Source organism: Mizuhopecten yessoensis, unplaced genomic scaffold (genome assembly GCF_002113885.1).
Source record: "Mizuhopecten yessoensis strain PY_sf001 unplaced genomic scaffold, ASM211388v2 scaffold4701, whole genome shotgun sequence".
NCBI lineage: Eukaryota > Metazoa > Mollusca > Bivalvia > Pectinida > Pectinidae > Mizuhopecten > Mizuhopecten yessoensis.
In genome coordinates, this window is record NW_018405678.1 from 148117 (window position 1) to 172164 (window position 24048).

Below are 24048 nucleotides of genomic sequence, written 5' to 3' on the forward strand. Positions count from 1 at the left end.
AAAAATATCTGATATCTTCTATAATTTATAAGAGTTCTTATTCAATTTTATGAAACACAGGGTCCACATTTCACCTTGAATAGATATTTTGTTAGCCTGTCATTAGATGTGGAGTCAACATTGGAAAGGACGCCATGCTGTATTATACCACTTAATGTGCAGCCGATATTTTCATGTACCGCTCGATGTGAATACTATACTAAGGAAACGTTGGGTAGAGTTTTATTAATTTTCCAGTAGTATCGGTCGGTCGGTGGAGAGATAGCCGATAACAATCGTCCGAAAAACATTTGTCAATCGATAAAGCGCGTTGTCGTGTGCAAGATGATGATACAATAAAAGAGTCAAGGTCGTTAACATGTTGTTGCCGACTGATGTTTTTAAAGTGACTAGAGAAATATATTTATACTCATATGTAAACTACTTGTATATATGTCGTATAATTTTGGTCATTTTGAATCCAATGACGCGTTTTATTTTCATTTCAAGTAATTAGAAAATGCTTTTCATCTGAATTAATTATCAATATTAATTTTATAAAGTTTCATTATTGTTGCTTCCCATATTCAAGACAGGGGATAGTTGAGTCTAAATTTTAGCAAAACATAAGGTGACAGTACCCAAATCGGATCACCAAACCATCATTTTATTAAATCATTGAAAAATCTTAGGAGGAATTATATTCATTTATGGTTGTATCAAAGGAAGAATATTGATGGGTGTTCTTACAAACGAAATTAGCATCCGGGGCTCACTTGAGATGTTTATAGAACGCTCTGAAATCACCAATCAGCGTCTCCGGTGCTATACACGGTGCTATACACTGAGCCTTCAATTTTGCTATGTCATATTCCAGGGGTACGGTGCAGAGAGCAGAAGTGAGCGTTACCCCTGGATATGTCATAGCAAAATTAAAGGCCCTGGGGGAACCACCTTGTGGATGAGACGAGAAGACTAGTTTGATCCTTTGATGTACATCAAAAGAATATCACGGTCGCGTAACGGTAAAACGTATTAGCTTTGAAGTGGGGCATCGCTCATCTGTAATTTTCAAAGGACAGGTATAAGCCTAGGTATTGGTAATGCTTTTTTACCGGACACCAATCAAATTGCTAGCCGTGTGCCTTCAATTTTGCTATGACATATGCCAGGGGTACAGAGAACGAAAGTGAGTATTACCCCTGTAGAATCGTGAATGAGTCTCTAGATATACAAAGTAAGGACGCATCTGCCACTGGGAGGTACAAAAAACCCAGAAAATCGATTTAAGCATCATGTTGAAAAAGGTTATTAAGTAGAGTGCAATGAGCCAAACAATGCAGTCATTTTACTGCACCGTTTCGTCTATTTAGGATTTATTAGTTTTACTACAGGTCAAAAGAATGAAAAGCTATGTCTATAAAATGTTCCGAAACATAACAGGTGGCGGATCGGGGAAGGAATACACCACTGTATGTATCGTAGGAGGCGACTAATGTAAAAAAAAACTTGTAGAATTTGGGATTTGCTTTGGTTTCCTCTATTTGGGGACACAAAAGCAACCAAAATAAATCTGCTGCTTCAATGCAATATTTGGAATCTTTATCTTTCTTTCTACTTCTACGTTCTACCTTTTCTTTCCAAACGCCTTGCTTGGCAACACCTCACTTTTGGCTTTAATGTTGAGCGTTCGCCCAGGCGAGGAAGGCAATGGGTTCTTTCCCCAGGCCGGGACATACCAAAGTCCTTAAAAATGGTAGTTGTTATTCCCTGCTTAACGTTCAGCATTTAGGGGAATTGCAACTACTGGTCCACCCGTTGTCAGTATAATGTGACCGGGCGGAATGCAGTGCTGGGTGCCTTCGGCATGGTATTTCAGTGAGATAGCACAATAAAGTCGGCATCAGATCCGCGCTATCACAAGGAGGCAAGCACACCAACATGCCCCGTCTCCTGCATACACACACGCCAACACGCATACACTACACACATGGACGCACGTCCTTAAATTACCTTAGCTGTTAATAGGACGTTAAACAAAATCAAGCTAAAAACCCTGCTGTACGTTAAATGGAGATATGCCCTTCAGCTATCATAAAAGTTAAAAAGATGCATTTCAATTCGCACGTAAAACAGAAGATAGTGCCTTTTAGTGTTGCATACCATCATGAATGTTAAAAAGATGCATTGCAATCCGGCTTATATGTACGTTCAAAACAACAAACACAATTCTATTCTTTACTTCTATCTGGTTTTCATTGGGTTGTTAATTAGTTTTTACCAATTGGTCACGGTTTAAACGCCATTATGAGGAACCGGGTCGTGTTTCTTTTATTACCATTCCCGTCAAAACATTCCACATTTGCGTTGAATTGAATTTCACAAAATTGGTACCAATCACTCTAGTAGTATGGTGATAAAAACTAACATTTTGTCATACATACTTTAGTTACTCAATAAAGAAAAACAAATTTTCCCTCAAAAGGGGTGTATCATAGTTCTTAAGGATATTTTTTTTCTTCACCTTTTTGAAATCACGAATCGCCCTCAAGGGTTTGACGGAAAACATTTAAAATGGACAGCGAGGTACAACAGCAGCGTGTGATCACCGTGGGACAATGAATGCTTTGATGTAATGCCCGGATGTAGTTTATATATGTACCTAGTGTTTATTAATCAGTCTTCGACAAAGACCCTTAACCACTAGTGTTTTTTTGCAAAGACATAAATCACGAAATCTGATCCCTTTATATAACAAGCCTCTAACATTTTGAGGGTAAACAGCCATTTTAGGAGGTCATATACTCCCCATATGGTGGTAAATTGAAACCCTGCCATTTAACCAGTCGACAGGTATACGTAGTGAACTTTCACAGTCCTCTATGATCAAACGAACTGATCGTCTAGATTTTAACCTGTTCATATGAAGAACGTGTGAAAATATTAGTTTTAATAGTGTGTGAAATTCTAAAACTCCATTCCTGCGAATCGTGTGTGAAGTTGCGGTATTCCAGTATATTATCACATTGTAGACACACCACTCCCTTCTCATCTTTTCGTGCTGATAGACCCAAAAGAATCCATGTTCGAAAGAGAATAGTATAAAGATACATACAATGTATATAGAATTGGAACAAAAATGGTCCTGTTCAGCACTTCCATCCTTCCTGTTTTGTTACGAGGCAGCTAACAACATCCCCATGGACAATGACAATTCTCAACAAAAAAAAGTGTATTTCATTTATTTTATTTTCATAAAAAACGTTTGTTATAAAAGCAGTTTCCTTTCAAATCTTTTTGCGTATAATTTCCAAAACTAACTTAACACTATTTTCCCAGCACAAGTTTTCAAAATATCCTAAATAACAGTAGAGTATATGTTCAACATAGTGTGTACATATCAAATCACTTCTGATTGTTTTTAATTAATGATCAAATCATGTCAATTACTGCTAAAATTGTCCAATCAAATTATCATACCAAGATCCATCAATTTATTATTAATGATAAGCAGATGGTAATTAAATTAACCTTTGTTACCTGCTGAATCTAGAGACGTTTCTTAAATCTTGTTACAATTCCATACTTTTCTTACATGACAGACTTAAGTAAATATAAACAATGCCTTATAACATTATTCTAACATGAATACAAGAGAGAGGAGTAAACCAATCGTATATCGTACAAAAACGTGTAACACGGGAAATACAACGACTGACTGCATAGTTTCCGAGGAACAGGAATTTAGGAGATTACACAGTATACTGTAATGAATCAGGTTGATCCCTAGATTCAATCTACAACTTGAGCTAAATTTTGGCTGAAGACAATTACTAAATTATGTCAGTTATACATCTATGGAATCTGATCCCAAGTATTCAATTTGCCAAAAAAAAATTAAAAAAAAAATTAACTAAAAATAAAAAAACATGTTGAAGCTATCAATCAACAACTATAAATCAATTTGTACCGGTATGCACCAAATTGCTGATTTCTATTTTGAGGTTTTTAAACAAACAAACGAGAAATTTAATTATCGCCAAAGAGCTGAGTTTTTTAGAATTGTTTTGGGAAGCCAGGAATTATTGAAACAGAGTGTGACAACACTCTAACATATATAGTACGTGGTGAAATAACTCGTTTCACACATACCACCTACAATCCCTGTGAATGACAAATATCCGAGATGTCATCGTACATTTGCACGGCACCTCAAGAACATGTGTCATTTTCACAGAGAAAATTTGTGGAATGTCATATTGTAATCATCATATTTATTTTTTTTAGAAAACTTCTCTTAAAATATTAAATTGAAGATTAATTCTTTGAAGATCAATTCCAAAACAAGGTTTTGCAGTAAACTACACACATTTTTTACCTTTAGGATCAATCAAAATAGCATTTTTTTTATACTATTCTTGTTTCGAAAAGAATAAGCTTTCCAAATAAATTCTGATCACACAAAATCAGAATTAATTTAAAATAAAAACTTGATACAATTTTAGAAGTCAGGTGATAGAAAATAAATTTTCAATACTAAAGCATCTTTTTTTCCTTCTTTAAAAGCTTTCAATGAAATTATCCATTGTATTAATAACATACAAAATATAGGATAACAGAAGGGACATTACAGGAGTAAACAACACTTCAGCAAAAGCCGACACATATACGATCATCAGTCATCAATTTGTATAATTCTATGGTAACAATTTAAACACGTTGTCCAGCACACGTTAACTCAAGCCTTCATGTCCCAGCCCTGGGATGGGGCCTGGGACGGTCATAAGCCTTGGGGGCACGGCTGTCAAACCAGTGTCCGTATGTACTTCCTGAGATAACATGTACACTTATAGTTAGTATAACACCGGTACCTAAGACAGGCTTCAGATTCACAAGTTGACACCTCTCAGTTTTCCCACTATGGCAGTAAAACAGGGCATTCATGGTTGATAGGCCACCTACTTACAATTTACAAATTTTACAAATTTGACTTTTTCTCAGTTTTTTGTTTCAAATTTTTGGCTACTTTTATTGCGTTTCTGATTTCTATTTAAAGCATCTGTGAAAAAAAAATCGCTGTAATTTCTTGACCATCAACCCACATAAATCAACAACATCTTACTTTAAGAAGCAGTGGAAAAGACATCATAGAAGTACCAACTGTGAAGGAACCACTGACCTAGACTTTTTAAGTGTACAACAATAGTAAAATGTGTATTTAACTAATACACACATATGGATGTTACATGTCTTGGGAAAGACACACAGTGAATTTGGTGGAATCTTCAAGCAACACATGATTATTTTCAAAAATGAGTAAAGCTAATAACAGCATGAAACAAATTTCCATAAAATAAAATAAACTTCAACCCATTTAAATGTTTTCAGTACCTCAGTTGCATAATTTTGTAGAATTTTTCTGCATTAATTTTTAGAAGATCTGTGTTCTTTATGGAGACACAAGTTAAATTTAAAACTCAAATATCTATATATTTATTTTTTAACATGTAGAAGTCTGTCTGGAGTATAAATATACTGGTACAGTATATAACCACATTGATGTTTTCTTCAATTTAAATAGTCCTTTGGGGAATTAAAACAAATCAAATTCAGACATGATTATACTTGGAACAAAAACAGCATAATCAATATCTGTCTGAAAGGAATCAATCGGATGGTATTTTTTTCCCGAATAATTATATAATATATTTAATAAAGCGTACCATATTTTGTTTATCTCAAAAAAAGGCAGCAAGATTTTGTGATTATAAAAATAAATTGTGACTTTCATCTTTAGCATTTGGGCATGTTTGAATTTCAATTACAAATAAAAAATTCTGATTGATATTTTAAAAAAAATCAATAGTTAAAATCCTAAATGGATTTCCTGAAAAGTCAACTCCCTTGCCATGCTTAATATCTTAAAAATATTTCTGCATTTTTTTTCAGTGATTCTATAACCATTTTTAGATAAACTTAAAAGACAAAATTAAAGTATGTTGCATAGCAATTGATCAAATAGTTCAAAAGTAAACCAAAAACCTGTAACAAAATCAAAGTATGTTGCATAGAAATTGATCAAATAGTCAAAAAGCATACCAAAAACCTGTACCATCCAAGCAATCCCGTTCAGACAGTTATCTTACCAACAACAAACAAGTTTTAAATTATATGGAAGTGGGGAGAAAACTGGGTACAATATTATGGGTTAGACGAGACAGGGGATAGGACATACATGTACACATGGTACATAAATGTCTAATTATACATCAGAGGACAAGTATAAGGACAGAGCCAGCAAATGGTGACATAGCCACAATATCAACATAATCAGTAAAAACATTACAACTTCAGCAGGTGTACTCTGACAAAGTTTTACTTGATTAATGTTTATTTATACCAAATTACCATAGTTTGCAAATAATTTTGTCTAAATTAACTCAAAAACCTTGGGGAAAAAAATCTAATAGTTCATGAATAGTTCACTTTGAAACGAGTATTACCAGGTAATAACTGCTAAATCCTGTATTTCATTTTTGTAATTTGTTGGTACCTTAGCAGAAGAAAAAATATCAAATTTCATCAAAAAATATACTCGCGGTTATATTAAAACACATTAACTTTGAATCCAAGCGATATGCATGGAAAATCAGTCATTTGCTGAAACTGTCCTGAAGTATTGCATTGATCATTGATCATTACACTGTCGTCATATCTCTGCTGGGTCCTCACCAACAGAATCAGACAGGGAGATTGGTAGCAAACATAATTCAAACAAACAATTCTCTATGATTTAGCCTCTACAGCTATAGCACTGTTTCTGGGATCCTGCATTGAAGTTGCCTCCCTTGGTCCTTCGGTCCACAGTAATACATTAACATTTGATGCATTACCTACATATGTACATGATTTGCAAACATTCATTTTCTAGATTTATTATTCATTTAATTATCTTTTGGCAGTTTTATTCCAGATTTGTAATTCTGAGTATTATTGAAATCTTCTGCTTACAAAAAGTGAGATTTTTCTATATCTCAAAAACTATTTTCCAATCATTTTAAATATAATGCCAAAGTGTTTATTTATACAGAGTCACTAATTTCTTGAGTAATATTGTATACATAATTCATCATCTTAACCTTCAATAATAAATCATTGAAAAAAATATAGATCTTAAAAGTATATTCAAGAAAACAATAATGCTTTGGGGAAAAAAAGAAAGAAAACTAAACACATGCAAATTCAACATTACAAATATGGCACGAAATGTGCAATATCAAATAACAGTACTATTCCAAAGGAAAGTTTTGGAGTGAAAACAATTTTAACCAACATTCAGAGATAGAACCAGATCCTGAGTGACATTTAAAAAAACAAACATCATTAATTTCTTCATGCACTTAATTTAAGTTTGCAAGTGTTCTCAATTTTTTTCAATGTATTTTCGTTAAAAATCTGATACACAGGATACATTAGTGTTAATTGAAAAGTAAGTTCGGGTGTACGATGTTGACAATAACTTGACTTTGGCCTTTTGTCAATGCTGTTAAATCGTTGATTTTATTCCAAAGTCAAGCTTATATAAACAGGCAACTTCTTCAGAAGTCAAGCCTGTCTACATGTACCGACGATGTTTCGATAGTTGATAAAAAAGAACTTTATAAAAGTGTTAAAACTGTCGATTTAAACATCCAAACAATGACACAGAATCTGATTAAAATCCCAAAAGTCTCCTCCTGTTACAAGTGTTGGTCATGATGAAGCACTCCAGAAATGGCGAAGACTGGCCTCAATGGTTCAATGAAGTGATGATGATGATGATGGTGATGATGATGATGATGATATATGACATTACGAACTCAAATCTCAGAAACAGCCCCACCCCAGTGCACTTTGTAACGTTTATGTCTCCACTGAATAACGTTGTTTTTATGACTCCTAAGGGATAACCAGAACGCAAGTGATTCTCTTGTAATCCACGCCACGAAAAATTCAAATTTGGAAAATGGCAGTGGTCCATTCTGCAAAAGAAGAAATAAGAAAACTTGTATTTTCAAAGTCACAAAACATGTATTTACAAAGTCATGCATAATGTCAACATTGCTTAAAACTTACATCAAATGAGCCAAAAGATTTTTTCGTGATTGTTCTTCAACTGATACATAACAAGAATATTGAGGAAACCCCAGCAGTTTTCGGTGATACACCTATTTTCCTTTACTTCTCAAGCACTAACTTAAATTCAAGCACTTTTCAACACCTTTATGAACCAAAGACATAAAATCTATTATATATAAATGAATTTCAATGTTTTAGAATATACCTAGCTGAATCGGCAATCAACTTCCATACCAATTAACAGAAGACAGCAGAATAAATGTCTCATGAAACAGCCAGCAGTGACATGTAAAAAGAGCATGGCTTACCTCTACTATCCTGAGTAGACAGTAGTCGCTGAGAAACCACATCAGAGTGTGCAGGAGGAAGACGGTCATGGGACTGACATTGAACAGAAAGTCCAACGCCCAAGATATGAGCACACCCATTAACATACACTCCGATATGGGCTCCAGTATTATGAGATGGGGTAGCATGGCTCCCCGTAGCTGTGACCACCTACAAATAACCAGTTCAATATATATATATATATATATATACAATAGTAAAATATCATCAAAACTTCTTTCACAAGTTCACATAAAATATACAAATGAAACTGTTCATGGAGACATTTTCTGTGACCTCCATCACCCACAATTCATTTCTCTTGGATCCACTATATTTTAACACTAATTTTAGACCCCACTATCAATAATAACAGTGATTTTTTTGCTCAATTTTACAACCGAATACAGGCCATTTCCCCTAGCTAAAAAGTGTCTTATTTTTCCAAAATGACCAACAATGAGGAATATATTCCCAATTTCATAAAAATGATACTATATTTTCCCATTTCATAACGGAACAGGCTGTTGTAAAAATTCAGGTAAAAAATACCACTGAATAAGTACCGACACTAATTTTAGACCCCATCACCCTATACTATCAATCATAATTACACAACCTACCTAACTGCCAGCCCATCCTCCAATCCAAATATATATGGGTAGTCCCAGAGTATAGTCCCTGAGTACAGTGAATGTATCTTTCCGAAATATAATCTTTTATAACCTTTTAAAATATCTTACCTAATTAGGCGTTTGTGAAAATGTTCTACTGTGCAGTTCCCCGAGTTCTGCATCGCTGGCTGACTGCATAACACAGTTTTGTATTTTCTACAATTTCCAACAAATACATGTATTAACATCGTTCTGAAATTGTGTGACTCTGGTGTCCAAAACATAACAATACGTAATAGAAAACATCCAAACAGAGCATTTTAAAGCAATCGATGTAAAATATATAAGGTTTCAAATGCATGCTTGAATTAACATGAGTATGCATGTGGAACCTGCTTCAATAACAGCTGTTCATATTTTTGTTAATTTGTCATTATTCATATTATTATTTAAATTATTATTTTATTACATTATTTTATATTATAAAGTCATATTATCAACAACTTGGTTGATCAATAAGAATCATCTTTGATGATCAATACCGTGTTCATTTGTTAATAAACTATAAAGGTTTCTCTTACTGTTTAACAATTTCTTTACAAATGAAGAAATCCTCTGCCAGGTACTTTGCAAAGGCCTGAAGACCTCCGACATTTTCTAGGAGTTCTTTACGAAATAAACAGCTCATGCCTGTGGAACAGTTTATCCCAATAGCATTGGCGCCCAGACTGTTTCTCGCTTGAAATGTACCGAAATATACCTGAAAAAAATATGAATACTAATTAGTATTTGCTACCTCAACAAAACGGCAAACCATCAACATATTCACACTTTTTTTGCATTTCTTCCTTTAAATTTCAACTTTAAATTAATATTAAATGTTTCAAAACGTTCAGATCAAAAATTAATAAAAACAAATTGCTGTATAATTCCATTATACCACAATGATCTATCATTTTAAGAAACATTCACCAAAACTCACTTGCTCATATACGGAGGCAAATCCATATTTTCTATGAGCTGTGTACGGCATCTGTAACACAAGTCCCACGTCTGCCTTCATATAGCTCACCATGTCCAGCAAGGTGTCCGGACGCACTGAAGAACAAAATAGAGACCGATTAGTTTACAATCACAAAATTCACAACCATAACAACCTACTCTGTATCTTATAGATCCTTTCACCCGTATCAACATCATTATTATTTTTTTCCTGAATAAATTTCCTTTTGCTTTAACCCTTTCACCCCTATGTAACTTTAGTAGACTCTACCATGCATTGGTATGGATGAGCCCATTAAGCACATGCAATTGGAAATAAAGATACTTTGGCTTTATGTATGATGCAGTGTTATAAAGTTGATACTCACTGTAGATACCACTGTCTGAGATGACGATCCAGTCGTACTTAGCAGCCTCGTACCCTCTAACCATGTTGTTAATTTTCCCATTAGGACCAACGTATCGAAGACCTGCTCAACAACAACAAACAACAACCTTTACTGTAAGTGACAAATAAACAAACAACTGACACTGTATCGGCTGGCCATGGAATGATATTTTCCCCCGTAAAATTGCCATGATATTTCATTATCAAAGTGTTGTACAAATATTATTTTATTATTAAGTTATGAGCTTTCTTAGATACACTTTTTGCACATTTTTTATCAGTAAACTCAGTTTAAAGTCCTTCACCAATAGCCCAATACACAGTTTTGGAAGTTGGGTAATAACAAAAAATGTTTCAAAATTGAATTATATGGTGTTGAATGTCATTTTAAAAAATTTCAATGTGAACTACTCTGATTTATTTCAGCAAAGAGGAAACAAAAATATATGTATAGTACTCACCTATGAATAATTTGGCATCAACTTTTGGATATTTTTGAATTAGACTTTGAACCACCATAATAGCAGGATCATTTTCATCTTGGACCGAAAAAAGAAGTTCATACTGAAAAGAGAACAAGATTTCAATGTTCAACACTGCACAGAGAGTTTGAAATAATCTTCATCACAAGATTTAAATTTAAATCTGAACAAGATAATTTATGCACATTTCATGATTTAGGTATACAAATAAACTTACTGCAGGATACTTTTGATTGAAGAATGTTTCTAAATTTTTGTAGAGGTTAGGATCAACTCCTGTGAGAGGCTTAAGGATGGACACCCCATGGAGGTTCTCTGGGTCGGGCGGAGGCACAGGGCGGTGCATAAGATAACATCTGGAACAAACGAAACATATATCTTCATTTTAACAACTCCAAAATGGTTATATTATTCCAAGATTTGGTTATAAATTGTTAAGTAATGCTTAATGTATGTTGACTGCTTAATATTTAAGATTACCGGGGGGGTAATATCAAGTCCATCAGCTGCAATTATCGCAAATACATATTAACACATAGATTTGGCTACAGTAGGTATACTAGTGTGACAGGGTAAGCGGTAACTCCATGTACATTGGCCCCTGCAGCACATCAAATAGTAAAATAATGCAGAGATTTGATAATGCTTAGACTTTTGGCTTTTTTAGTGGCAAAACTTCAGACGTTTGACATTGGGGATAGGATGGATTTTTTTAAATTACTTAATCTGTCAGTTGTGAATGAATTAAAGTCACAGTTTGGGAAATAACTGATAAAAAAAACCTTTGTTTGAAACTTCGTATAAGAATATAAAAAATAATCATAAATCTGATGTAATGTCATAAATTTTCAATTTATTTTTTCAGATTTTTTTAATTTTTATTTGACTTACTTTGAATTCATTAATTGACACAGTTTACTAGGTGTGTATTGCACTACAGATATATGATCTGACAGAGAACCAGGTCATTTGTCATTTTTAATTGTCTAAAGTCTTGTATATATATATCTGCTAATCTAGTATGGTAGCCTATAAAGTTTCTGTAAGGAATATTGAAGTATTAAGCTCTATGTAACTCTGTATAGGGTAGAGTGTATAGGAGGTATCGTCTCTCTGTTATTAGTTGGTATGGACTACCAGACTACCACAATACACATTCCTGCCCTTATACACGATGGCCACCTCAGTCGTGATAATAATCTTCTAAAAATACAATGCGCCTCGCCACAGACTGTCCTACACAAGTTAACATATATATTTTACACAGGTAATGAAGTACTTGTATTATGATTATACAGGTACATTATGTGTAGCTGTGATTAAACCACGGGCAATGACCGTGACCTTGGTGAGTTTATATAGAAATTAAATCGGGGCTGTTTTACATGAATGGTAGAGGTTTATGGTAACACTACTACACAATGCTACGCTCCAATAAGTCGGTCATTAACACAACCTATAGTCGGTTGTTAATTCACTGTAAGGTGAAACCCAAATAAGCCACCACTATTAATGCACAGTTATGGCCCCCACATATTTGGAGTAGGGAAGCCAATTTATTAATCTATGATCTAGTCAATATAAAAACACAATTTGAGAAGTAATGGATTTTTAAAATATTCACATGAAGATAATAACCGTGTTCAATTCGAGATGAATTTCCCGTGGAAAAAAGTGCTTCCTATGCACCCCCCCAAAGATCAGGACATTTCTCACTATTTTGGGAATGGTAAGCCAAATATGGAATTTTTGGAAGAATTATACCAAATAATTTTGTTTGGAAACGCATCACTAAAAAGACTGAAACATCCTTATATTTACATATTATTTCATTTCAGCAAAATCACCTGAATACAAGCTGAAAATGAAAATATAAAGGATTTTCGTCTTTTTAAAGAGTTTTTTGGAAATAAATGTACCATGATCATTTTCTGTAATCACTGAATATCCAACAACACTTTATTTCTTCCTCATTTCCGATTGATTGTTGTGAAAATATCACTGATTAAAATCTTACTTTTAACACATAATTAAGTTGAATTAAGCTAGAGTTTTCAAGATTTTTTTTGAAATCTTGAATACATATATTTATTAGGGGAATCCCTGATTAAAATTACATGTGGAAACAATGCATGTCACATCTGTCAGAGGATTATCATATATATATATATAAAATATGAAGTGCATACAAATATGTTCATTTCTTCCTATTTTCCAAATTTTTGAATTTAAAACTTTTTCAACTAACATAACATCAAACTGAGATGTAGATTCTGATAGTCTGCTGCTAATTAAAGGTGTATTTCAGATATTTTACAAGGACTAGGAGTACAACCTAAACTGGGTCACCATTACCTTACACTATTGTAAACAAATGCCTACAGAAATTAAATGTCTAGGCTGTATGTTCACCTGAACTAGTTCACAGTGAACTGATTACTCAGTAAACTGTACACTTACGAGGTAACAAGAAAATTCAATATTAGATACGTAGGTATCTTGTCATAAATATCAGCACAAGCATTTTGTAAAAACTAGGTCTTGTTATCGTATTGAGGGCAGACATACATGTGCAAGTTATTTAATTCACCTGCACTACTTTTATTTTTGTTTTGTTCGACTTTTAAATTTACTGTCCTTGTTACATCTTAGGTCATATAGGAGAACAGGTATTTGGGAAAGAAAAAAAAACAGAAAAAATCAAGAGAAGTAAGACTAGAGAGGAGAAAAGAAAAAAGCTGACTAGTGCAGCCCAGAAAATGTTGGTTCATTTTTTATACGAACATTTGAAAAAAACAGTTAAAAATATTGATATTTCAATGTTGCTACATCACTTGGAGATAAAATAACAGGATAGTCTATATTTAGAACTCCGATATCTCTAGCGCAAGCTGTCCTGTATGAGTCATATGACCAGGTGTGAATCATTATACTACGTATATATGATTGTAGTGAGGAGCACGAGTGGATAAACAATAAAATCTTAATGATATTCAATGTTTACAATGATGCTGCATGTCCTTAAATCAAACTACTCCAGCTGGGGAATCCAAACATTTTGAAGATCTTTTATGTCCTACATAATTTCTATTTGACACTAGCATTATTGCCTACCAGATGGGACCCAACATTTAAAAATACATGCCCTCATTGACTGATTTGTCTAACAGACATGGAGTTCAATCATGATCGTCAATAAATAATTTATAAGGTTGTGCTTAAAACACGAATGTCACAAATCTAACTTTATTTTGAATTCATTTCTATTTCTCTATTGATTTAGACTGACATGATCGATGTATTGATGATACAAATAAAAAGTTTCAAACACAGGCATTGATTCAAGTCAAGTTTAAATGTCGAAAAGACCAATTAATGGATACTGTCACACTTATGGAGAAAAGTTTTGTCTCTTCAATTAAGTATGCCTGGAAATAAGCCACATCAATCCTTTCCATGTGTTTCGGGGACCTCAAAGAAACGATTTCACAATCTTATCTATATCCCTCCAATAAGCCCATCCCCAACTTTTGATCCCACATTTCATAGCAGACTTATTGCAGTATTACTTCACATGTTGCATCTCCTGATCAAACACATTCCCACGCATATATATCTTTCAATATCAAACTACAGTATAACTACAGTATATGGATAGTAGAAAACGTTTTTAGAATTTCTGGTGGAGAAAATAAACTGATTTTACAACTTTCAGTTCATACAATGTTTTAAAGGATACACATATAAGGTAGAGTTACACAAACAATGCTATGGACATAAGACTGAAAATGATACTCCGTTGACAAAAGTAAGATTTCTCTCCCTCGCTGAAAAGGAACCAAGTATTTGCCCAACCTGAGCGAGGACAAAAGACAAGGAAATTCCTGTGATCGTCACCCAGTCTTCTCTTATCATGTGACACAAGCACCTTTACTTCCCTGTGAAGAAATTCTACACTGCTGAACTACTTTTCTGACTGTGTACGTGAGACAATAATATTTGGGACACAAATATTTTGAGTCCTGGACTTGTGCTTTTCATGTGGAATTCACCTACATTTTGAGAATCTACTATTAGTAATGGGACTCATCAATATTTAGAAGATAACATCTAAAATTCATTGTTACAATAATTAATAAAAAAACACCTTGGGGGGGTAGTAAATAGTAAATACAGACAAATCTCAACCCAACGGGTCAGATTCTTATATATGTGAATTGTCTAGCCATAGGGTTGATTCTTAAATGTCTAGCCATATGATATGGTTGAAAATTATCTGTCTTACTCCTAAAGTTGGGAATGAATAATTTTCCCCACATCAAATTTAAATACTAAATGCATGGAATGCAAAAAATTATTTCATAACTTCCGGCAAATTAGACATGACAGGGGAATCCCCCGTTTCTACCCTACAGTAAGTCTGAGATATCTTTTCTGATCATAAGTAAAGATATCTCTGTCTCATGGGTCTTTTTTAAAGACAGACCACCTAGGATTGGTGTGTTGAAATTCACTCTAAATATTCCCTTATTTAAATATTAAAAAGACATGCCTGTTTTCTGGAGCATTTTAAAACTGAGTACAAGTTTTCGCATTTATTTACGTTATGATGACAAGGGAAAGTCGTTAGACAAGTGAACCTGAAGATCTGTCTCTGCAAAATTCTGGTTCCTTGAAAAGTTTACTTTAAGCCTCAGCGAGTGGTTAAATTAACCCTGGCTGGTTTATGTAGGGAAATATATGCATATGCCAGCATGAATGAATTTAGTAGTAAATTAAATGTAAACATGACTACAGCACAGACATTTATTACACACTGTTGTAGACTAGTTACACATGTATATCATTATATACACAGTCTGATAACTGATATCAACCCAATGCATACCTGTTCATCAGTACACAAGTACAAAACTTAGTTATCAACAACAGATGTCTGTTAACCCGAGGTGACATTGCTGATAAAAATGTTTAGGATAAAACTACAAATTGTATATGGGTATATATCAACAATATGACTGGTCATGGTGCACTTCGTATATGTATGTAACAAAGATAAATTTGATGTAAATTTATAATATCAAGAATATAATTTAACAAATTTGAAATTTCAAACTGGGAATTAGAACTTGTCACACTTTAAAGAAAATCAAAATTATAATTAGAATTGGGTAGTCTAATCATCAAATGATCACATGGTGAAAGACGGTAAATGATACAGAGACCAACAATAAAAGATGTAGTGTGTGTCTGGTTGGTAAATTTGTACAGCAAAAAATAAACAAAATTGATTTGGAAAGTTGGTAAAATCAGTTGTGTACCTATTGGTGATTAAATTAGTAGAGATGTCCAGTGTAACAAAAACGGGGATAATTAGATCTAGTGGCTGTTAAGATTAATTTATGATGTCATCTCTAATGAAGCAAAACAATGATATTAAATCAATATCTTTATTTCACGGGTGATGGAAACATCTATGCTGGGAATGAAATACATGTCCCGGACTTTCGTTACATGAATACAGCAAGCTTGTAACAAGAATGCCCAGTCTAGCGTGAAGGACGTCATCTCTGTGTAGTATAACTGTGCAGTGGAGCATGCAAGATGGTTGTCGGTCAAAATTCCAAGGTGTCTGAACGGGTTGTAAGGCTTGTTTCGGTAGCAGGTCAATACATACGATATGATTTCCTTATACAACTTGATATTTATTGCATGGAGAAATTCGATACTATTACAAAGTACTGATAATAATTCTAGTTTATCTGGAAATATCCTGTAACTAGCCATGACCCACACCTTCATGTATACGTTTCGTCTTGTACCGGTGTCCCCGCCCATACGCATTCCAGCAACTATTCCAGTATCTTCACAACATTTATATCTTAGTTGAACACAACATTTTTGGCAGTTTAGAATCAATGACAATAAATGGTACAACATAGTTTCTTGAATAAGAACACAAATCTAATTTCATATCCGTTATATTATGACCGTTGACATGGAGTATCATTCGAGAATTCCCGGCCGGAGGGCTCAATTGTGATGACAAATTTAATATTTCATGAAATAAGCAAAAATGTACTTACCCATAGATCAGGGCAACTGTATGCATTAAAAGTACAAACAACCATCCCAGAACTACAGCTATAGCGATGATAAATACAAAAGTTTCTGCTATAGACATCATAACATCATGCCTCGACTGAATCGAACAGGAACAAGCAATATTGTGACGTCACCGGTACATGCGCAATTATATGAGTATTCGTTATCTGGTTACACAGTAGAAGTTTAAAAAATAACAATACAGTACACGAGGATAAAATATGACAGAAAACGAAGTTATTTATCCTTATATATATCTTAGTTATTAAAAAAGGAAATTAAAGTTAAGTATTCCATATAAAATATGAAGTGTCATCACAAAATATTGTATGCTCCCCGTCGTGGGTGTGTATTGAAGTCTATTTACAGCCTGTCTCCAAGGTTTAGTTTTGATCAACAGAGACCCTTCCATGCAGCTTTGACATGAACAGTATTGTATCGCGGTTACTCTGCGTCATATTAAATACAATGGTAAACGGTGTCAATATTTACAAATAAAGCATGTAATTTATGCACATAATATCTTCTTTAAAATTATGCCAAACTCTTTGGGTTTTTTTTTATCTAATTAGTAAATACGAATCACGGTGTCTGGTTGCCAGCAACGTTAACGGTTGAACAAATTAAATCGCCCATTCATAAAATAAATTAAAGGCTACAGACAGATAATCTGTTGAATACAGACCTGTATCTATCCTCAATTCGAGAAAAAGAACGATATATATACTGAACATGTCTAATTAAAATAAAGAATTACATTTCACTGTAAATGTAATCAAACATGCTTAGATTTAGCCAATACCTATAGACTATATGTACTGTAATTCAACTGACGTGGAATCAACTAGTTACAATATGTAACTCTATAAGCACAAGATACAGGATACAAGAAACTTTCTTTTTTGTCGTATATAAAACATGAAACAGCTCTGAAGAGATATTCTTACGACAGAACATATAACAGATCACAGTGCCGGGGCATTAATGATAATAAGATAATATATATTCATTAAAAAAAATCATTATGAGATTATATTTGATTAAGATAATAGAATGTGTAGCAATTAGCAATTCATTGCAGCAATCGTTAATACATTTAGTGTTTCTCATCTGTTTCAAGCATTCGAGTAATGCTATAGTGACGGGTTACATACAGATTTTTTTTAGGCTTATAGCCGGTCAAACAAGCATGATTCACCTTGGCGTAGATTTCCCGGATTGTTAATATAATAAATGGATAACCAGAGGTTTAAAATAGCAAGCTCAATATACATGTAGAATCAAAGAGGCGTACTCTGATCCTGATTTATAGACATCAAAACTGTCCTCAGCTGCATTCAAAAACTTTTTACTGTGGTCTTAGATAATACATTTGATGGTTTTAAAGAAAAGAAAAAAAAAAATACACACAAAAAAACATAATCTCGATTCACGTGTTTTTAGAATAAATTCTTCAGATGTAAACAAGATAATAATAATTATAATTCGAGGTTCTTATATACCGCTTTATCGCAACCAAGTTCGTAGGTCGTCTCAAAGCAGCTCACAAATTATTATCCTTGGTTATAGTACCTTCGCGACCAGCCAATATCTTTCTCAACTCCATGGGGAGCTTACAGCTGGCGTTGCCATTTCGGCGCTCACAGCTAGTATCTACAACTCTAGCACTGCCCAACCACGTACTAATTTACAGCTGAGTAGACTGGAACAAGCGGAGTGAAGTATTATGCTCAAAGATACAACACAGTGCCGTGCCTTGCCGTGCCGTGACTCGAACCCGCAACCCTTCGATCACGAGCCCGGCGTCCTACCACTAGACTACCGTGCAGTAATCCTATAATGAATCGTTATACGACCGGTTATTACCCTAACAGGGTTACGTCAGTTCAACGCTGTGATGACACTCGATTGGTCATCAACGGTACACATTATGCGTTATCATTGACCGAAAGGACATCTACACAATCGGTCAAAGCCATGCATGGTGCAAGATGCAACACTTGTCTATATCAGCATAGTTTTAACACGTACTTAGAAAGCATCTAATAATTCCGGGGCGTGGTTTTAATAAAGATATATATATATCTATTTCATTGCTTCATGATAAAAAAATATATACAAATAAACCAAAAATAAATTCACAGAAAAGCATAAACAAAATCAAAACAAAACAAACACGTACAAAACCAGAACATATGAAGTCAAGACATGTGAGCTGAAAATGCCGTACACCACCAGACCACGCCACCCCTCCCTGTATTCAAAGTAAACAGCGTTTTCTCTTCCGTATATATCGCAACGATATCTCAGCTTCTCTGGTGGCAAAGCCCTTTCCCAAACCCAAACCCGAACCACCACAGGGCTTTTACTTGACATATAGCAATATCAGAAGTCAAATAGAATTTGTCCTGAATTTTGGAGAGACAAAACCTATGTCAATAGACCTATATCCTTAAAAACCAAACAGTCAAGGCTCATTTTTTGGGACTTACTCTCATATATATATATGTCTACAGCATGAAAGGCGTGCACAAGCAAGATCTTTGACCCTAAACCCCATCTGAGCCATCGCCCTATATAGCTACTTCCACCCAATCCCCTCCTCCTACTCCCTCTAGCCCCCCTCGCGATCGCCTAACTCCAATTTTCTGATCTGCGCCTATTACGGGACCAAGCTGATTGGGGTACCAAGCTTTGTCAGATTGGTGACAGTTATTGAAATTTGGTGTTATTTGGGGTTTTATTTTATTTCTATTTATTTCATTTTCCAATGATAAATCTTTTGAATAAAAAGAACATCCATTAAAGTTTGAAAAGTAATGAAAATCTCAGTCATTTAGACTACCTACTTTTAAGCTGTATATAGTTGAATGTATCGTTAGCTTGACGATACACCTGGACCTGGTACAGATACGTCAGTATTTTATCTCGGTTGCTGTCAAGCTAGGTGAGCTTATTAATTTAAACATATTTCGGAATTCCATGCAGTTGCAGACAGCAAACATGGCAGATATTGTCAAGAGTTAATCATATCAAATCACAAAGCGGACTTGTTTTTTGCGGGTTTTCATATTCACTAAAAACTCAATTAATCATTTTTTTATATTCTTGCCGCTAAGCTGACCAAACGTTTTGATGGGGGCGGGGTATTCCTAGATACAGCAACGAAACGCGTACTACAGTTTACACACACGCAGGTCATTGTTAGTTTGGACTTTCTCACGGTAACAGACCATCCTCTTTCTTGTTACAGGTAAAATTAGTCATGTGTTACATGTACTTATCATCGTGACTGCCAGCGTGTACAAGTTTAGATGTGGCATTCCATCAGCTGGAGTGTCTGTAAAAAAAACAAAAGCGATCTTTACACCTCACGTACAGGAGTGGCCGAGTTTCCTTTGGCCCTAACACCGGACTTAGACATTTTGACATATTTTGTTTGAAATCTATATGCCAAAATGTCCAAGTCTGGTGTTAGGGCCAGAGGAAACTCGGACTACTACAGGAGGTGGTATACTTATCACAATTTTCTTTTCTTTTTTCTTTAACCTCTTTTTAATTATTAATCACTTAGCAAGATTCATTAGGTTATCAACTTTAAAGAGCAAACTGTGTTATTAGGTCGTGTTTTAACATATGTGCCAATACCTACTCATTTACTGTATTTGTCTTGAAAAAAAGAAGCAGCGGTTGCTCAGATCAGGATGATTTGTTAATATTTACCAATTATGGACTTTTGTTGAGGTGAATATGAGGTTATAGGAACCTGATAAAGTGGTATTAACCGAGACGAATTCGAGGTTAATATCACACTTTTTAGGTTCGTTTTGGTTAACATCACTTTCTCATGTCCATATAACAACGAATTCACCGACATACAAGTCCTCAATTGTTATATGATGATCAGGGGGGACCCAGAAATTAATTGCCCAAAATTTTAAACTCGGCAAAACCCGATTTTTGTACTTATCTGGTACTAGTTTATTATAATTGTAACGGTGGCTCTGCATGTATACCTATTTCTGCCAACACAAATCTAGATTCTCTTCTTTCACTGCCGAGCGGAGCGAGGCGAAGATTTTTGTTTTTAAGATGACATATTAAACTGTTTCAAGAAGCACTACCGAGCGTAGAATAGCAAGAATTTATCAGACATTATTTCCATTGACAAATAGATAGAGTGAGGCGCAGAATAGTTTTCTGAGTTTCCAAGTTTTATTTTATAACGAAGAGTATTTATATTTTGTCTGTAAAAACAAAAATGGGAAAAATGTGGATTTTTGGGTAAAATGTTAATTGGCATAATAAATCACTCCTGGTGACCATGTGTACTTGAAACCACAGGTGAAAATACAGGTATATCTATCATGAAATACCTTCGAAAATCAAATAACACTTTACCTACATGTATAGTCCTCTCCCAACTGACAGAGTGTCACCATACCGTGACATTAGAACAATAAGATTATGTAGAGCCAGTCTGGTGAGCCTTGACCACTGACCTGACGGATGGAGACCCTATTAATATATATGATATACTATAATATATAGACAATGGAGGATAATTGTTTAGAGTTTAAGTGGTGGACTCCTTGTTTATTCAAATTGATGGCAAGGTGAAGCCATGGTAAATCATAGTTCTAGGGATGGTTGATATATATATATATATTAGAGGGAAATCTCATATATATATGGAATAGAGGAACATTTTCAAAAAACTTGGTCCAGATTATTTTTGGACACAGAAAAAGAGGGTGTTGCCTGGGCAACTAGGGCAACACCCCTGGGTTCGCCACTGATTATTGTTAAACAAGATGGAACGTATGGAAATTGTCAGTGGGAATGCACTGCATTTGGCTGAGAGCAGTGCGACGTTACAATATTGTATGACGTCAAAGTGAATATTAGACCGTACCAAAATATCACAAATCACCGACCCCCACGTGATTATCCATTCCAACCAATAAGGATGTAGAAAACATGTGTGTCAGATAATATATATATATATATTATATACAATATTAGTTATTTACCGGGTAACGGCAATGTTTGATATTATTATCTTATTTCTACACCCTCATCTTCCCAAAGCTATCTCAAATTTTGAAGTTAGGAGTCAAAGGTCAAGGATTTATTTTATTATATTGTTGTTATATGTACTGTGTAGCATGCAGGTTCAAGGCTTAGGGTCAATAAACGTTTAATAACATTATAAAACAGGTAATACATACGCAAGTACACCGACGTTTGACGTCAATACCGGCCAGAAATGAACAACACATATAAATCTGACAGTTACTTATAAGCTCGACTTAACCGTTAAGAGACTGATAAGGCTCTTAATTATTCATTTATTTATCTTTAAATTATATGCATTTTTAAATGTTTTTTATTTACATACACATGAATTTATATGCTTTGTATCTGTCTACCTTTTTCTTTTTCTATAAAATCAAGTGTTTGTGTATATATTTAAAAAAAAGAATGTAAATGTGGTACCACTGTATTCCTATTAACCAGCTGTTAACATTTGGAAATAATTATAAGAACGGCTGAAATCCCCTCCCGCTGAGTCTAAAACATATTCATTTAAAATGTCAACGGAATTAATAGCGGTTTGCGAAGACACCAATTGCAAATGTAATTAATTTGACTCGCAATCTACTATACACACTAGATTATACTACCTGCATAAAGGTGAAGTTATGTATCGGAGATCTTTATGTAAATCAAAGCGGATTGGATTTCCGCCAATCTCTATCCGAAAAATCACCACACAGCAGATAAAATTTAATAAAGAAAGTTGAGTCTTATTTTATTTTTACGTAAAATGAACAGCGTTTAAGTAAAGTGAGCTGTATTTTTCGCATTTTTCATAATTAAATCACGAAATTAAATAGTCTAAGACGGTGATAAAATGTTTTTTTTTTATAACAAAATAGAAATATTCGAAATTATTTCACAAAGTTAACTGATCACAAATATTCTTTGCCACAAAAACAAAGCAAATAGAAATCAAGAAATCTACCTCACTACATTGAAAATAGAAAATAGAAAATAGAACCTTTTTAACAGAGGCATTTGTTTTTATTGAATTTAAGATTGTATACCTTCGACCCAATGTACTTTAAAGTTTGGGAAACTTAAAACCATGGTATCAAGTAGCTACATAGCAATACGATAGTCTGTTCCAGAGATGGGGCTATTGTTATAAGATAACTCGGTTGGGATTTAAATATCCGCCCCTTCGTAAGGATATGTATAAGTCTGTCAACACTTCCTTGAATCACACGAGCAAAAAGTTCACCAGCTTACAAATTCGTGACTCTGTTGGTTAAAAAAAACAATCAGAAAATATTTTCTTAAAATTAAAAGATAACTCGGTTGGGATTTAAATTTGTCGGTCTGTCAACACTTCCTCCTGGTATCACATGAGCAAAGTTCACCAGCTTACAGTGCCGTGACTCTATTGGTTAAAACAATCTCAAAATATGTCTTAACATTTCTGATTTTTTACGCATTTCTTATCTTAAAACAAACGTCTTTAATATGTACACTTAATATTTTAACATTTAAACATGTTCAAACATCACAAATAAAAATGTTTCGAATACTTAAGCTAACCAGTATGGCTCGAGGTTTATAAACAGCCCTACACTGTCGTAATTTTATCCTTTATCACCTTCAATGACTCATGATTATGAAGATAACAAACACCAAAGACATAGATTGGAAATGAGGAAATGTTACAATTTAAATGAGAGAATGGTAAACTACATTAGATGGTAAAATGTGCTAGTTTTTGGACACAGATATCTTACGTATTTGTTCCCTTATATATTTTGGTTGTCTTATTTCTAGGTGTTTTATGTGACTTTTTACATTATTTTTGTCTCTATGGAATGTAGGACTTGACTGTCGTTTGTTAGAGGAAAGTTGATATGTTTGTTAATTTGTAATATATTTTCTTTGCTCTAATGACAAATAAGATCGCAAATACATTGATAATGCAGTCTGATGAAAAAGAGAACGC

The 24048-nt window shown here is 34.1% G+C and overlaps 1 protein-coding gene across 1 annotated transcript; it reads right to left on the reverse strand.

The window, feature by feature from the left end:
* Window positions 1-5896: 5896 nt before the first annotated feature.
* LOC110449605 (ceramide glucosyltransferase-like) lies at window positions 5897-17136 on the reverse strand. Its single transcript, XM_021496571.1, has 9 exons — window positions 16997-17136; window positions 11128-11266; window positions 10890-10992; window positions 10409-10510; window positions 10021-10136; window positions 9620-9798; window positions 9168-9254; window positions 8406-8595; window positions 5897-8000 (listed from the first exon to the last, which is right to left on the reverse strand). Exons 1-9 carry the CDS (start codon window positions 17095-17097, stop codon window positions 7839-7841), a joined length of 1179 nt encoding a protein of 392 aa, XP_021352246.1. The 5' UTR covers window positions 17098-17136; the 3' UTR covers window positions 5897-7838.
* Between the last annotated feature and the right edge of the window lie 6912 nt (window positions 17137-24048).

Bases quoted from the DNA above. Each gene is read 5' to 3' on its own strand.
- LOC110449605 (XM_021496571.1), bottom strand. From the start codon at position 17,097: ATGATGTCTATAGCAGAAACTTTTGTATTTATCATCGCTATAGCTGTA. The intron at 11,267-16,996 runs GTAAGTACATTT...CGTTTGTTCCAG, and splicing joins ACAGTTGCCCTGATCTATGG to ATGTTATCTTATGCACCGCC. The intron at 8,596-9,167 runs GTAAGATATTTT...GGTTATTTGTAG, and splicing joins TTTCACAAACGCCTAATTAG to GTGGTCACAGCTACGGGGAG.